Source organism: Balaenoptera musculus, chromosome 20 (assembly GCF_009873245.2).
Source record: "Balaenoptera musculus isolate JJ_BM4_2016_0621 chromosome 20, mBalMus1.pri.v3, whole genome shotgun sequence".
NCBI lineage: Eukaryota > Metazoa > Chordata > Mammalia > Artiodactyla > Balaenopteridae > Balaenoptera > Balaenoptera musculus.
In genome coordinates this window covers 37,972,299-37,987,511 of record NC_045804.1, presented here as the reverse complement: position 1 = coordinate 37,987,511, position 15,213 = coordinate 37,972,299, and the positions used below count along the sequence as shown (strand labels likewise).

At 39.9% G+C, this 15,213-nt stretch overlaps 1 protein-coding gene across 2 annotated transcripts in view; it reads left to right on the top strand.

Annotated features, from left to right (window-relative positions):
- Positions 1 to 15,213, top strand: part of ACACA (acetyl-CoA carboxylase alpha) — a 268,738-nt gene that overhangs the window by 145,911 nt on the left and 107,614 nt on the right. For both annotated transcript variants that reach the window (XM_036835516.1, XM_036835517.1), the window contains exons 30-33: positions 10,220 to 10,243; positions 12,870 to 13,013; positions 13,791 to 13,887; positions 14,793 to 14,900. In XM_036835516.1, coding sequence (XP_036691411.1) covers positions 10,220 to 10,243; positions 12,870 to 13,013; positions 13,791 to 13,887; positions 14,793 to 14,900 — 373 coding nt within the window. The remainder of the gene's footprint in view (positions 1 to 10,219; positions 10,244 to 12,869; positions 13,014 to 13,790; positions 13,888 to 14,792; positions 14,901 to 15,213) is intronic.

Below are 15,213 nucleotides of genomic sequence, written 5' to 3'. Positions count from 1 at the left end.
GCTTTGGTTTTAAGACAAAAATACTCTCTTGTAATCTCATTTATTTTTAAAGTTTTCTGAGGCAGTGAAAACTTACGAATTTCACCCACACATATGTTCATCTCCTCCCGTATTTTCATTCTTTTCAGTAATACCACAGGAAATATAAATAACCACAGCCAATCTTAAGCTGCCCCCCTCCATTTCTGCTTTATGGCCTTTGGTTCTTCACTTTTTATTTCAAAGTACTATGTCTTTGGGGATCCTTAGTTATAGACAACAGAAATGGTTTTGTTCCAAATTGCCACTTCACCCAAAGCAATAGAAACTCTTCCTACCTAGAGACAAAGAAGTGTGTGCTGAGACTTGCGGCCACTGGATGCCACTGTTGATCCAGCAGAGGTCAGCAGATGAGCAGTAGCATCTTCAGAAAAAGTACTTGTCTTCTTTGTCTGAGAAGGTCCTTTCACTTCCCTACCTCGAAAATACCTTATGGCTGGCAGAGAAAAGCATATATCCTTGATTTAGCAAGCATCTCTCGGTACATTTTTGCCTCCGTGGATTTCAGAATCTCATTTTCTAGAAACGAATGGCTGTCCTTCAGTGAGCGGCGAGGTACTCATGGCACACGTGGGCTCGGCACTCAGGCTTCCTTCTTTTCCTGCGTTCCTTGAATAATTGTAGAGAACTACATGCTATACTTAATGCTCTTTATAATTCTCGGAACGTTCTCCTTTTCTTCCTGCTTTCTACTACCTCATCCCTTGGGGCAGTGATTTGTAGTCAGGCCACAGAGCTGCTTGTGATTTCCTTCCTTCCCTCATTGCTCCCCTTGCCTTTCTGAATTGCTCTCCCTGTCCTACTTTTAAATTTGAGGATCTGTGTCCAGTTTGGTGAGGGAAAGTCGATTGGAAAATGAGAGACATGCTTCTTAACTGTTTGTTAAGAAATGTTATTCACCTTTCCATCTCAAGGATGTTGAACCTTGGTTATTCCTGATATGGTTTCAAAACTTGTATACCTGTCCCTCCCAACAACTGAGGTGTACACATTCCTCTGGATAAAGACCAGACCTGAACAGAACAGTAATCCTGTCATCTTTCTAAAGTCTTTCTTGGTTGTGTGTATACAGAATTATAAACTGCTGGATTATTATTATTATTGATGTAGACGTAAAGGTGAAGATAGGGAAAATAAAGGAGGAAAGAGAAAATAATCTTTGTGAAACCCAGAAAACCATTAAAGTTGCTTTAACGCTTTTTAGGTCTAAAATCCTTTTGTTAGTTTAGGAATAGAAGATGTATTATCAGATTTAATTACAGAATGCTATATTTAATTTTAGAGCATGGCTTATTCAGTTACTACAGATTTGCTACTTGAATTTAGTTTTGTAAGATTTTATATTTTCTTATAAATGTTTTTGTTACAATTTGGAGTTATGACCTTATCCTGACACCAGTTGGTGTACTGCAGTTCAATTCTGACACTTAACCACCTGGAGTTAGATCAGATGCCACAAGTTAAGGGCTCAGTTCTTCACAAAACTGCCTCTACTTCAGATGTGGCCACAAATTGGGTTCCCAGACCACCCACACTTCTGACCAACTGGCTACAAATTTGGGGGTTCCCATGACCCCTTCAGGTTCAATAATTCACTAGAACAACTTAACAGAACTCAGCAAAACACTATACTTAACTAATGATCATAGTTTTTTTAATAAAAGATACTGATCAGGACAGACAAGTGAAGAGATACATAGAGTAAGGTCTAGGGGGGTGGGTCCTGAACACAGAGTTCTTTCCCTGTGGAATCAGGGTACCTCGTCCTCCAGGCATATCAATGTGTTCACCAACCAAGAAGTTCCATTGAGCTTCAGCGTCCAGAGTTTCTATCAGGGATTCATTACAATGTCACGATTCATTGACTTATTGGCCACGTGATTAAACTCACTCTCCAGCTTGTCTTCCCTCCCCAGAGGTCCAGCTGACCCTGTAATCACATGGTTGGTCTTCCTAGTGAGTAGCCCCTGTCCTGAGTTATCTCTTAGCATAAACTCAGGTGTGATCCAAGGGGCTCATGAATAATGAAGGCACTTCTACTACTTGAGAAATTCCAAGAATTTAGAGTCTCTCTCCCAGGAACCAGGGACAAAGGCCAAATTCTTTATTATATCATAGACCTGCAACCCTTACAGAAGAATTCTAAGGTATCTTAGTTTTAGCTAGTTTTGAGTCAAGTTCCAACTTTTTTTCTAACCTCAGTACTTCTGTTCTTTTCTGTTCTTACTGTTTTGAACAAGCAGGCCATAAGCATTATTGTTTCTAATTCTACAGAAACAAATTACAGGAGACTGTCTACCAGTGTTTATTCCACTCTCAGTTCCTGTAAGGCTCAAGGACACAGTTATGTCCACTAACCTCTAGATCAGTGATTCTCAGAATTATCTGCAAAGTATTTTAAAAATACACATATGGGTTCCTGGCTCTTAAGATTCCGATTAATTTTGAACCAGAGTCCAGGGGACCACTTTTTTTTTTTTTTCAGGGGACCACTTTTTGAAAAAGCTTCTCTGATAATTCTGTTGACCATCTACAATTGAGAATCACTACTACTAGACCAGCACTGTCCCATAGAAATGTAATGCAAGCCACATATGTAATTTAAAATTTTCTAATGACCATATTTAATAGGAAACAGACAAAATTACTTTTAATAACATTTTATTTAACCCATTGTATCCAAAATACCTTTTTGTTTTTGTTTTTGGCCGCGCTGCATGGCAGGTGGGATCTTAGTTCCCCAACCAGGGATTGAACTCCCACCCCCTGCAGTGGAAGCATGGAGTCCTAACCACTGGACTGCCAGGGAAGTCCCTCAAAATACCATTTTAATACGTAATAAAAAGTTATTAATCAGGTATTTTCCATTCTTTTTACAAAGTCTTTGAAATTTAGAGTGTGTTCTCTACTTCCAGCATGTCTCAGTACAGGCTAGCCATATTGCCAGCACTTCCTAGCCACAGAGACAGCTCAACCAACTGTAGACCAAGAATTAATTAGGACAGTCACACTGAGTCCTCTTTGTTTTATGTTAATGGTAGTATCCCTAGGAGAGATTTTTGTTTTCTTTTTACAAACTTTTATTCTTATGTTGCTTATTCTTAGTAGTTACAGCAATCATCCACTTCTGATACTGTAGATATACTACAGTGTTTTACACATGCTTTAAAAATTGTTCAGTGAGAACAGAGAACAGGCATATGAATACACATATTCTACATATCTAATGCTAAACAGAATTTTATATTTCCCCAATATTATATTTGGGCTTCACAAACCAAAAATTCTTGGGGGAGAAAACACATACATTCTGTAACCAGTTTTTGCATTTTCTTCCCTGGTACTTGGTCTTCCCATTTCTAGCCAGACATTCTTTTTTTTTTAAATGTTTATTTATTTATTTATTTGGCTGTGTCGGGTCTTAGCTGCAGCGTGCGATCTCTTCGTTGCTGCGCACGGGCTTCTCTCTAATTGTGGTGCATGGGCTCTAGAGCGCGCGGGCTTAGTTGTCCTGCAGCATGTGGGATCTTAGTTCCCCGATCAGGGATCAAACCCGCGTCCCCTGCATTGGAAGGCGGATCCTTTTTTTTTTTTCTTTTTCTACATTTATTCTTTTTTTTTTTTTTAACATCTTTATTGGAGTATAATTGCTTTACAATGTGTTAGTTTCTGCTTTATAACAAAGTGAATCAGCTATACATATATCCCCATATCTCCTCCCTCTTGCGTCTCCCTCCCACCCTCCCTATCCCACCCCTCTAGGTTGTCACAGAGCACCGAGCTGATCTCCCTGTGCTATGCGGCTGCTTCCCACTAGCTATCTGTTTTACATTTGGTAGTATTTATAAGTCCATGCCACTCTCTCACTTCATCCCAGCTTACCCTTCCCCCTCCCCGTGTCCTCAAGTCCATTCGGAAGGCGGATTCTTAACCACTGGACCACCAGGGAAGTCCCCAGACATTCATTTGAAGTAGACTAAACTTGTCCAGCAAGTCCTTGGGAGTATCTTTCTAAGCTGTATTATCAAAGCAAGACTACAGTCTCTTGTTGTGTATGGGGTCATCTAGTGGAATTCTATTCCTGTGGTTTGTTTTTGACTAGTGATTTAGCCCCCGTGGGTTGGGATGAAACATGGCTCTTTGTCTGCAAACTGACAACAGCAGAGTATTTTTTCAGGAAAATGCCTTAGATGCCACTTGGATTGAAGACCGTGTCCCATTTGCACGTTTTGATTTTTAGAGAAGCAGGCAAAACACAAGCAGCTGCCATTGCAAATAAGTGGAGCAGCCTCTGAGAAGGGAGAAGAAACCCCCTTTTTAGCACATTTGGGCAATTAGCACGTGGCCAACATATTTGGTACCTTTTTGTTTAAATTCATTGTGGGACTTTGTATTGCTTGACATTTTCTTATACTTAAAAATTTTTTTTAAATTTTATTGTGGAAAGAACACTTAACATGAGATCTACCCTCCTAAATTTTTAAGTGTACAATATATTATTGTTGATTTTAGGTACAACGTTATACAGCAGATCTCTGGTGCTTATTCATCTTGTGGACTGAAACTTTTGTTTGACATTTAGTTACTCTGTGTTTCAGTATAATTTGACTGTTTTTTTCTAATACTCCTCACAATATTTAAAAAAAAAAAAAAAAAGGGCAGCAGATGACTAAACAGTTTCTTACCTCTGTGACTTTCTCATCATCCTTCTTGCTAGGCAGGCTTCAGCCAAGGTATGTTATCTACTTCCTGACCTTCTATGTAAGACTTTCAAATTTTTTATGGGAACTGTAGTTGCAACTTATTTGGCGTCCTTAGGTCTTATTCACCAGAGGATCCAGATATTAGAGCTTTACTAAAGGAAGCTCCTGGCCTAGATATACCCTTCTTAAATTCCTTTCACTTGAACAGCAGCTGCACTTGACTTAAGCATAGTAGGAAACCTATATATTTATATATGGAGCACCTATATATATGGGAAATGTGTGGATTTTTTTTCCTTCTTTATCTTCTTAGCATATAAGGACTATGTCCTATTGCATGTGAATTTTTTTGAGGGGAGGGGATTTTTGCTGTCATTTTTTAAAGATAGCCAGTTAGCAATTGTCCTTAGAGGAGAAATGGGGGAGTTTCTTCAGTCTTTTTCTTGGTGCAGGAGTAGTCAGGATAGCTGGTCTGCACTAAGAGAACATTTTATTATTATTCAGACTTTTAGGACTTAATTCTTTTGTCTAAGATTCCACCAGGCCAGCTCTTTAGTGAGTTCAACCAGTATTTTACATGGATTAATCCTGGAGCTCAGACTGTTATCATTCAGCATTCCTTTTTCTCTGTCTTCTTCCAGCAGGCTCAGGGTTTAGAGCCCGAGGTGTGTGTGTCTTTTTTCTCATTCTGAAACCCTAGTTTTAGCACTCTCTGGTGCTGGTGATGGAAAAGCTTGTTACACTAAAGCCTCTTCCTGAATGTATTTTTGACGATTCATCAAATCGTTTGACATTCACGATTTTACTTAGCTTTGGACATATTAAGTAACTCAGAATAATCTGGAAACAAGTTCTTTAGTCAGCCTATGTATTTGACCTTCTAAAATATTTATACAAACATATGTAAAGTCTATTATCCCATAAACTCTGTGGCTATGCATATGGCTGTGCATATTACGACATTCTGGGAGTATGAAATTTAAAACTCCAAGTGATTTTCGTAAGTAATACATATTAGTGAACATAGTTCATTTTTTTAAACTTTTAATCTGTGATGCAAATAAGAAGCACCACAATTGATGCAGAAGATGGAAGTCCATTTTGATGTATATTTCTGTACATACATGATGGGTGAAGACTTGGATTGGTGTTTATTTCCACCTATTTCTTACATGGAAATCCATACTTTAGTTAATTTGAGTTGCACTGCACTTTCTCTGCTATTTGCTCCTTGTGAATTTGGCCCTCTATATTATAATGTTTTAATTCAAGCATTTTCCTCTTCTCCTGTCTCACATCCAGAAGAGGTCGGCCGTGTTCTCCCCTGATAGCACATGTTTTGGCCATGACTGAGTTTTGGCTGCTTGGCACCTTCAGAGTTTAGCTGTCAGTGGGTGGCCTCTGGACCTTCTTTTCATGAAGAAGGTTGTGAGGAAGTTTAGAAGTCAGAAGCCTTCTATGGGGCTAATTAGCAGCCCATTGCCATTCTTGAGGATTCTGATCATCTTTGACACCCAGATATTAGACCCTTCTTTGGCTCGTTCTGAGACACTCGAAAGTCATCCAACTTGCAGCATTTTTTTTAGCAGTGGGAGCACTTGGTTGTAGTTAGCAGGCCAGAATCACCTATAAATAAATAAAACTCTACAGTGCTTGCTTCCTTTATGCAGGGTAGTCTGCTGATAAGATGCAAGCATCTGGCATAAGAGAAGATTCTCAGCAGGTTTAAGTGCTTTCCTGTATCCATGGCTCAGCTTCTGGTCTCTGCTGTGTTATTTTGGCACTCTAGCCTTGGAAGATTGGAGAGTCGAGTTTAAAACTCTCAATATATCATTAGGGTAGCCCAAGGTCCCTTCTTGTCAAGGAAGACTAGCTGATTCCAGGGGGAAGGAAAAGCAGAATCTAGGGCACCTGTAAATCCCTGTAGTTTTGTGCTGTGGGTTTGTAGCTAATTATATAGCAGGCAATAGTAATATGTTGTAGCTCTCTTGGCATACTTGTTTCAGAAAGAGCAAAATCTTCCAGCAGAGCCAAGAAGGGGCTTTAAAGGGGCTGCAAATGAATGAAGCAACGATCATTTTATTGTAAACGAAAGCTCTGCAGTGGAGTCCGGGCATCTGAACTGCAAGGAGGTGGTGGGGGAGATGCCAATAGAAATACATGGTTCAGATGTGTTTTACAGCTCTTGATTTGGATTCTCCTGCAGAAACATAGTCACTCAAGGAGACCACCACTGGTCACAGCCAGTCAAATTGCTCTTTCTCCTATGGTACTGCTGTTAGTGACTGCTAGTGGGTTATTCAGCCGACCTCTTCTGATTCTGCTTTGCTGCCTGATTTCAAAAGATTTGCCCTATCCTGGCTCTCAGTCACAGCTTGATGTAACCACTGCTTGTTTGCATGCATCCCCATCTTTTTCATATAGGGTCTTTTTTTCCCCTTCCAGTTGGAAGGCAAAAGAATCAGGAGCATTTTTATATGATAAAAGATTTATGTAGGGCCAGCTAGAATCAAGAAAAATGAAATTCAGCTGGAAGGGATGGTAAAAGGCTCAGAGAACTTGTGACTGCCAGAGAAGTTGGTGTTCCTTAAATAAAGAGGGTTCAGCCGGCAGGCAGCAACTCTGACTTCGCTTTCATATTGAAGCAGGCTCTCCAGCCATTCTAGACAGGCAGGTCAGTAAAATCAGAGGTGACTTAATGCCGAGCACCTCAGAATTCAAAGGATTTCTCTTGTCCTTTTTAAAATTTAGTCTATATTGATGTGGAATGCTAGCCTCAGGAGCTGAGATGAGAAAGTGCCAGGTCTAGATTCTGATTTTATGACACCATATTTCGCAGTGTCCTTGGAAAGCTTCCCCTTTGGTTTCTCAGTTACCACATCTGTAAAATGGAGCTAATCTACTGGAAGGAAAATGATTCTAATATTTTTCACCACATTGTGAATGAAGATTCATCATCGTAAGTGCTCTGAAGAGCCTAAACAGGTGTCTTACAAATGAATTTATACTCCTTTTTTGTATTTGAAAATGCAATTGATTGCCTTATCAGAGATTGAGAAATTTGATTATTTTTGCGTGATGAGTATGCAGTGAAATGTGGCAGATTTTATTTTATTTTTAGCTATAGAAGTGGGATATTTGACTCATACAACCTCTATGTTAGTTGGTTATTTTTGTGCAGACCACTGAGCTAGCTTTCTACTGTATCACAAGAGTGTGCAGTATGCCACATCGGTCATTTTCTTAAATTGATTAAATAGCCCCTGTATAGAGTTACAAAATATATAGATGATTGTTATGGACATGGCTAAGTATTTACCTGGTAGTAGAGAGTTTAACCTTCCTTCTCTGCTCGTCTCCCTGACAGACCCACAGAATCTTATTCTATTGATACCAAAGGGGATAAGCTGACTCTAAACTTACCTCTTATGTGATTGATTTGAGGCCAGTCCTTTAAAAACTGGAGATGTTGGGAGTTTTGTTCTTATCCCATACTGTGTAGATGGTGCATGATTCCTATAACAAAGCAGCAGGGGGCTTCCCGTGAGAGCTTGAGGATTGCTGATGGAGAAAGGCTGGCTTTTTGTTAGTGGTGTTCTTTTCAATTCAGGCCTTTTTCTGCTGAAAACTTGGCCCTCATCCTGTGAAGACTCCCTAAGGGATTAGAGTAGTCACAGAAGCAGTGAGACCATTTTATTAGTGTAAAAAATTGGTTAACAGTTGAGAGAGATTATACTGGTTTCTAAATTCGAGAAACCTGGATGGAAGGCGCCTGAGATTGCTTTGGTTGTAGGGTTCTTCTCTCTGAACTGAGGCTTATAGTTTAGAGACTGTGCAGGTGGCCCTTTTCTTTAGACTCCTTTTTATATCTTAAAAGGAAGACTTTCCTATATTTTCATTAGCATTTACTGTTAGTTTTCTGCTTCTGCTCTAGAACCTGTGTGTACTTTTTGTTTGTTGATGAGGGCCAAGTGCATTATAACTAAGGACCTCTTGTAAAATGAAACTCATTCCCCTGAATGAGAGGCTCAAAGACTCCAAACAGCAAAGGTGCGGGTTTTTGCACTCGGAGGTGGCTCTTGCTGCCTTATGAATTTGCTCTGGGATACAGGTTTGATGCAAAGAGCATTGCTACTCACAAATCACGCGAGGTATACAGTTTGTGTGCAGCGATATGTCACAGCTCTTTATTTATATGGCCGGCTCAGTCTGTTCTGCTCCTTTCACTGCCATGGAAAGTGCATCATTTTCCTCCCACTCTCCTCCTTCCACATACCATCAGCACCACCCACTATGTTCTGCCCATTAAGTCCCCTGTGTGCCAGAAAACCCCAACAATGATTAAACGCTGATAAAAGAGTGTTAGAAGGTTAGGATAATCAACCCATCAACCCCCTTACAGGACTCCTAAATTGTGGGTGGTAAGTATAACTTTTCCCTTTTAACATTGAAAATAAGGGTTTGATTTTTTTTTTTTTTTTCAGTTGAGGAAATGACTGAGGTCAAATTAAAGGGGGGAAAATAAAGCATTGGTGTCAAAGACCGAAGAGAATGCAGGAGACTTGCTTTTCACTTTCCATTCTTATCCTAGTCTTTCTTTCACGATTTGGAAATATTCTTTCTCAGGAAATTCTAGGGCTAGCCAAATTTGGGTTAAGGTTTTATTTATGGAAGGCCTAGAGATTTTAAGCTTACAGCAATTTTTAAAAGTCATTATTGCCCTAAATTCATTTCACTTAAAAAATATTAATTAATTCATTTTTAACAGTCTATACCACTCTTGTCATAGAATCATTAATCATCACATTCCTGCATGCTTTTCAGTTCCTTTAAGCTCCTGTGGCACAGAGTACACTCCTTTCTTATACCACCTCCTACCCCCATCCCAGCCCAGTCAGTCTACAGGAGGAAGAACAGGGTTAAAGAGAGTTAGAAAAGGGAACTGGGAACCCAGATGCCTGGCTTCTTTTCTCTAGAGGAGAGTTTGTAGGTTCATCACACATCCTAGAAAATCAATTAAGGTGGGAGAGGCTGTGGAATCAACTTCTCTGAACCTCCTTATTGCATTTTTAGTAAAATTGGAACAAGTTAAGAAGATTCTCTAGGAATTTTGTCGAGAATTATATTTCTTGTTGAAGCTTAAGATAATATACCATATTATACAGCTTTAATTTTCATGAGCCTGTGGTTTATCCTTACTCTGAATTATTATTTTGTAATAGAGCTATAAAAAAAACTCCATGGTAAATACATTTTAACCCTTTCCATCAACAGCTGCTGTGGTGAGGTAGGTCAGGAGGCATGCCTCTTTGGAGGCACCCGGGGGGTTGAAGGGTAATGAGCACTTAATTATGTCTGCCGAATGCCAGAGCTGCCAAACTGGGGCTCCTCACGACTGGTCTGTATCTGCTCCGACAATTCTTTTATTATGGCTTTCACTAACCTATCAATAACTAACTGTGGTTGTTTAATTGCAGAGGGAACATCCCCACGCTAAACAGGTACCGTATATTTAGTTTTTTTTTTTGTTTTTTGTTTTTTCTCCAATTAAAAGCACCTTTTAGGAAAATCAGGGAAAAAAATAACACTACATTTGACAAGCTAACATGTTATCTTTCTGCTAGGGAGTCCTGAGCTCCCCTTTGGACATACTAAACTATTTTTTCTGTTTGGAAAACATGTCTTCAGCTTTTCTTCAGCCATTCAAAAAGCAATGCTTGAAAAGCCTCAGTATGGAACAGCTCCCGTCTAGCTGTGTACAATAGGGGAATCCTCTGCCCTGATGTTCAGCTTTGCTGTAAACATCTTATTTTGCTAAGTTCTCTGTTTGGGACTTTCAGAGGAGAAACCCTTACGGTTACTCCTATCCTGGCAAATTGTTCATCAGTTTCTCAATTTATAGTTTCTCTAATTTGCTTCTCCTTTTAGAGGAACACACACGCAGAAATAGCTGATCTCATGTTTTATCAGTTTGTTAGCTATTTTTCTATAAAGTGTTACGATGCTATGAAAGTCAAGTTTTATTTCAGACCTGTAATGAGATTACATTGGAAAAGTGTATCTGAAGTTTTGATGTGTGTAGCCCTGTGCAACGTTTCCAGACCAGTAGAACACAAGTGATATTTTAATATTTTGAGTTCCTTCTGCTCCTGAGCCAAGCAAGGCAACACAATGCAAGTTTGAGAGGATAGCAGTTCTGACTGGAATCCGCCAAGTGCTTAAAGCCGTAACACGCTGGTGCTGACGTCTTTGTAGATGATCAGTTATTTGTTGAAATATTTATAGGCTTATGTTTATTTTGTCCCTCTCCCTTTAAATATTAAGTAATCAAAACTGTGTATAGCTTTTGGCATCCAATTTGGATGGGGAGAGGAAAGGGAGTGTTTTGTTTGGTCCTCTCGTCTGCTCTTGAAGAGTGGGCTTGCTTCACTCCTGCTTGCCTTTAGCTGTCCTGGTCCAAGAGCATAGCAGTGGGGGAAACTGAAATGTGGGTATTTCCGATGGGGTTCAGTTGAGTGAAAAAGATTCTTAACCCCATGTCTGCCACAAACATAGACTGTTAGCGTCTTCAGAGGGGATTCCCTTTAAGGGTTATCTGGATTCTCTTTCCTGTCTAATGCCAGGCAGGAGGAAAAGATACAATGCCTCACAAACTTGCTCCTTTACTAAATATATTTGGTGATCCTAGAAAAGGCTGATAGCACTTCTGAGTTCATACAGCTCTGAATCCCCGTTTCTAGTGAGCACCATTGCTTGATGTGTGTTTCATTTGTCGGTTTCATTCATGGTATCAATGGTGTCCTCTCCCACTCTACCTTCTAGTCCCTGGTACTGTCAAAAGTGGAAGTACTTTTTCATAGTCATCATTTACCAAAGGAATAAAAACCGGGAGTGTCAGTCTCTGATGGTCTGTGTGAGCAGCACTCCCATTGTGTAAAAAATTCCATTGCCTTTTATAATTACAGTTTGCAATAGAGTACGGCATGTACCCAGATCTCTAGCCCACCTTGCTGGCTCTCTTCCCCTCTGCAACACTGCAGGCAGTGCACTTCAAGGAGATTTTTGAGCAGCTCCCCGAAGTTCAAGTGCCATTGCCTTGCTCTGAACGTGCTTCGGATCAGTATGCCAGTAACATGTCGGGCAAGTCCTGCAGGCATCCTTTAGTTTGGTCCTTCCTAACAGGCTGTCCTGATTGACTGGGCATCACAAACACTTTACAGTAGTATCTCTCAGTACATACTGTGAGGTGCATCAAGGAATATCCAGATTCATTACGTTTTTAGATTGAACAAATCAGTTCTCTTTGAGCATTTCCATTTACACTTGCTTGTCATGCTTACACATACTTTGAAACCCATGCTCTGCCCTTTTGTATCTTGCTGGGTTTCATTAAGGGCTTTCAATGAAGATATGTTTACTTTGGTATGGAAATGTGTTTAAATATAAAAAAGGAAATTTTGCAAAACTGTCTCTCTTTCAAAAAGGGAGAAGCTGTAATCCTCATAACTGCGCTCCCCATCAGCCCATTCAAGGAAAAAATAGATACCTCAGTAAAGTTCCTTTTACAGATTGTTACTTGTTTCTCTCTGATGAGTTGTGTTTTTTATAATGATTTACTAAACCATTCCAAATGATGTAGAGTTGTTGTTGACATGCATATATCTATCTGTGAATACTTAATCTATTACAATTCCTAGAGAAAAATGCCTTAAGTGTTGCCTAGTTACAACTCACTTGGCTTGTTTACATCCTTTTAAAAGAGGGGATGTTTTAAGGAAGGGGAAGATGCAGGATGGTTTTTAACCCCTATGTGCTCTTCATTCGTTAGACATGTCATGATGTCATGGTATTAAAACCACCATGATATTCCTGACAGTCCTTAGATTTTTATGTGGAGAAATTTGGGGGGGGGTTGGTAAAAAATATTGTTTGTGTGAGGGGAAATTCCAATGGAAGGGTTAATGTGAATCTAGCAAGACAGCCTTATCTATAGTGGGTAAAAAACCAAACCTGCTCTGCAACCTGACCCTACTTCAGTTTCCTCCCAGCTCCTTTTCCCTGTTGTGACTCTCCCAGCCCTTGTTCCTACTCTCCTTGTCTAATGCACTTGATTGATTTACCATTTAGAATGTCCTTCTCCTCCAACCTCAATCACTATGGCATGACTCATGTAGCTAGTGTCAGCGACGTGCTGCTGGACAACTCATTCACTCCACCGTGTCAGCGGATGGGCGGAATGGTCTCTTTTCGGACTTTTGAAGATTTTGTCAGGTAAGGCACCATGGAACTGTGTCTATACGAGGGGAGCCTTGGGCGTCTCAGATTTCTGCCAAATGAATAGAGGTCCCCTGATTAGCCACGGGCCAGCTAAGGAGATGTAGCCCTTGCGGTATATGCTCTGGGAGAGGTGTAGGTCCTTCCCTTTCCACCTCTGTGCAGACTCTACAAGCCTCTACTTGTTATATGAGCCTGGTCAGAAAAAAAGAAACAAACAAAAACCATCTTTTCCTTAGTAACTAACACAAGAAACTGTCTGCTCTGTGATGAGTGAAATGTCAGGAGGAATTAAACATAGCACTAGAGTGAGCCCCACCAGAGACGATACATCTTTTGATTAAATGCATTCAGCATCTATCTGTTGATGTATACTGATGCATTACCCTAGGGGGAGGGGTAATGACATTGGTCTGTCACTGCTCGAGTCCCAGGCTCTCTCTGTTACTTTAAGACCGATGATGACAGCAGCACTGCTCATATCTTACATATGAAAGAAACAAAACCAAAAAGCTTCAGATCATTCTTTTTTAAAAAGAAAAAATATATATGGTTTATTCAAGTTTAAACAATCCATCCTCCTAATTTCTGCCGCTTGGTGAAATTTTGCATGTCACCTCTAGCCACTGGTGATTCTATTCAGTTGACAATTGAGTGCAGGGTAGGATAGATTATTGTTTTAGACAGAGCTGGCAATGGCAGCGTTAGTTTCCTGCCACTTAGATTTTCTGCCACTTGGGTTTTCATCGTGGGTGTTTCTTTGGTATTTTTCAGGATCTTTGATGAAGTGATGGGCTGCTTCTGTGATTCCCCACCCCAAAGCCCCACGTTCCCTGAGGCAGGTCACACATCTTTATATGATGAAGACAAGGTATAGTGTCCCCTTTGGGAGACTGCTTTGCTCCTTCAGATACAGGATTTGTACTATATACTCTCTTTCTGATTGTAGAACATTGTAGGGAAGAATTCATCTTTTTACCCTACTTGATATTATTTAATTTTATATGCCTCATCAAAGTATTTTTAGAAACAGGTGGAATATAAATTCTAACCTAAAAATAAAAACCACTGCATTAATCATGGACTCCATAGCGTAGAATGAGGCCGTCTATATATCCACTGCATCTGCCTCTAGGTCTCTGAATGTTGTTTCAAAGACTTGAGCTTTGATTGCTTTAATTCTTACTCAGTAATGGCTTGTATATTTGCAGAGCAGTGCTTTCGTAGTCTTCAAGGAATTGTGGACTTCAGATAGTAGAAAAAATAGACATTTTGTTTAAAATTTTGTCCTTTTATTAAACCCTTCTTTCCCTTCTTTTCATTTCTCTGCAAACGCGTCCTGTTTTTTCCCTACCAGGTTATTTTCCCATGGTTTGATACTTCCACTGTTTAGAAATATGTTATATGGGAATATGTTCAGATGGCTTCTTTCACTCATTTTCCTTTACATTCTGTGAAGAGATATTGCAAATGGTTTCATTCCCATTCTATTGGTGAAAAAGTTGAGACATAGTGGTCTTCAAGTTCATATCAAGCCAAGATTTGGGGCCGCCTTTAGCTAATGCCTTTGCTGCCTTATTTTTTCAAAGTTAGGTGTCTTTATTTAATCTCCATTGTGGGTGTTGGGCAGTGGTTTCATTTTGCTTATTCATACCAGCAGAAGATGTCCTGTGGGCCATATCTGTTTTTCAGGTATCCTACCAAGTACTATAACTTCTCTCCATCTCTGTATTAGCCAGCCTCCTAATTTCCTTGCCTTGTGTTCTTGGGTTACAGATCCCCAGGGATGAACCAATTCACATTCTGAATGTGGCTATCAAAACTGACTGTGATATCGAGGATGACAGGCTAGCAGCTATGTTCCGAGAGTTTACCCAGCAAAATGTAAGTCCTCAATTGGATGGAAACTGGTGATGGCCACTTTCCTTCTCGCTGTGTGTCATATCCATCCTTTTATCAGTTGCTACATATAAGGCCTATCACTGATAACGGCTATGTCTTTCACATAGTTCTGCTTGTAGGGGTAAAATTCCGAAGTGATTCAAAAGTATAAAATGCATATATTTTTTTATGTCAAGAAATTTAGACCTCAAATGTTTAAAATGTTTTAAGGAAGGGAAGTTGTATTCCTGAATCTTTTCCAGAGCTCCAGTCTGGAACTTCCAGTCACCTGCTGAATTCCCCTTGGTGACTTAAC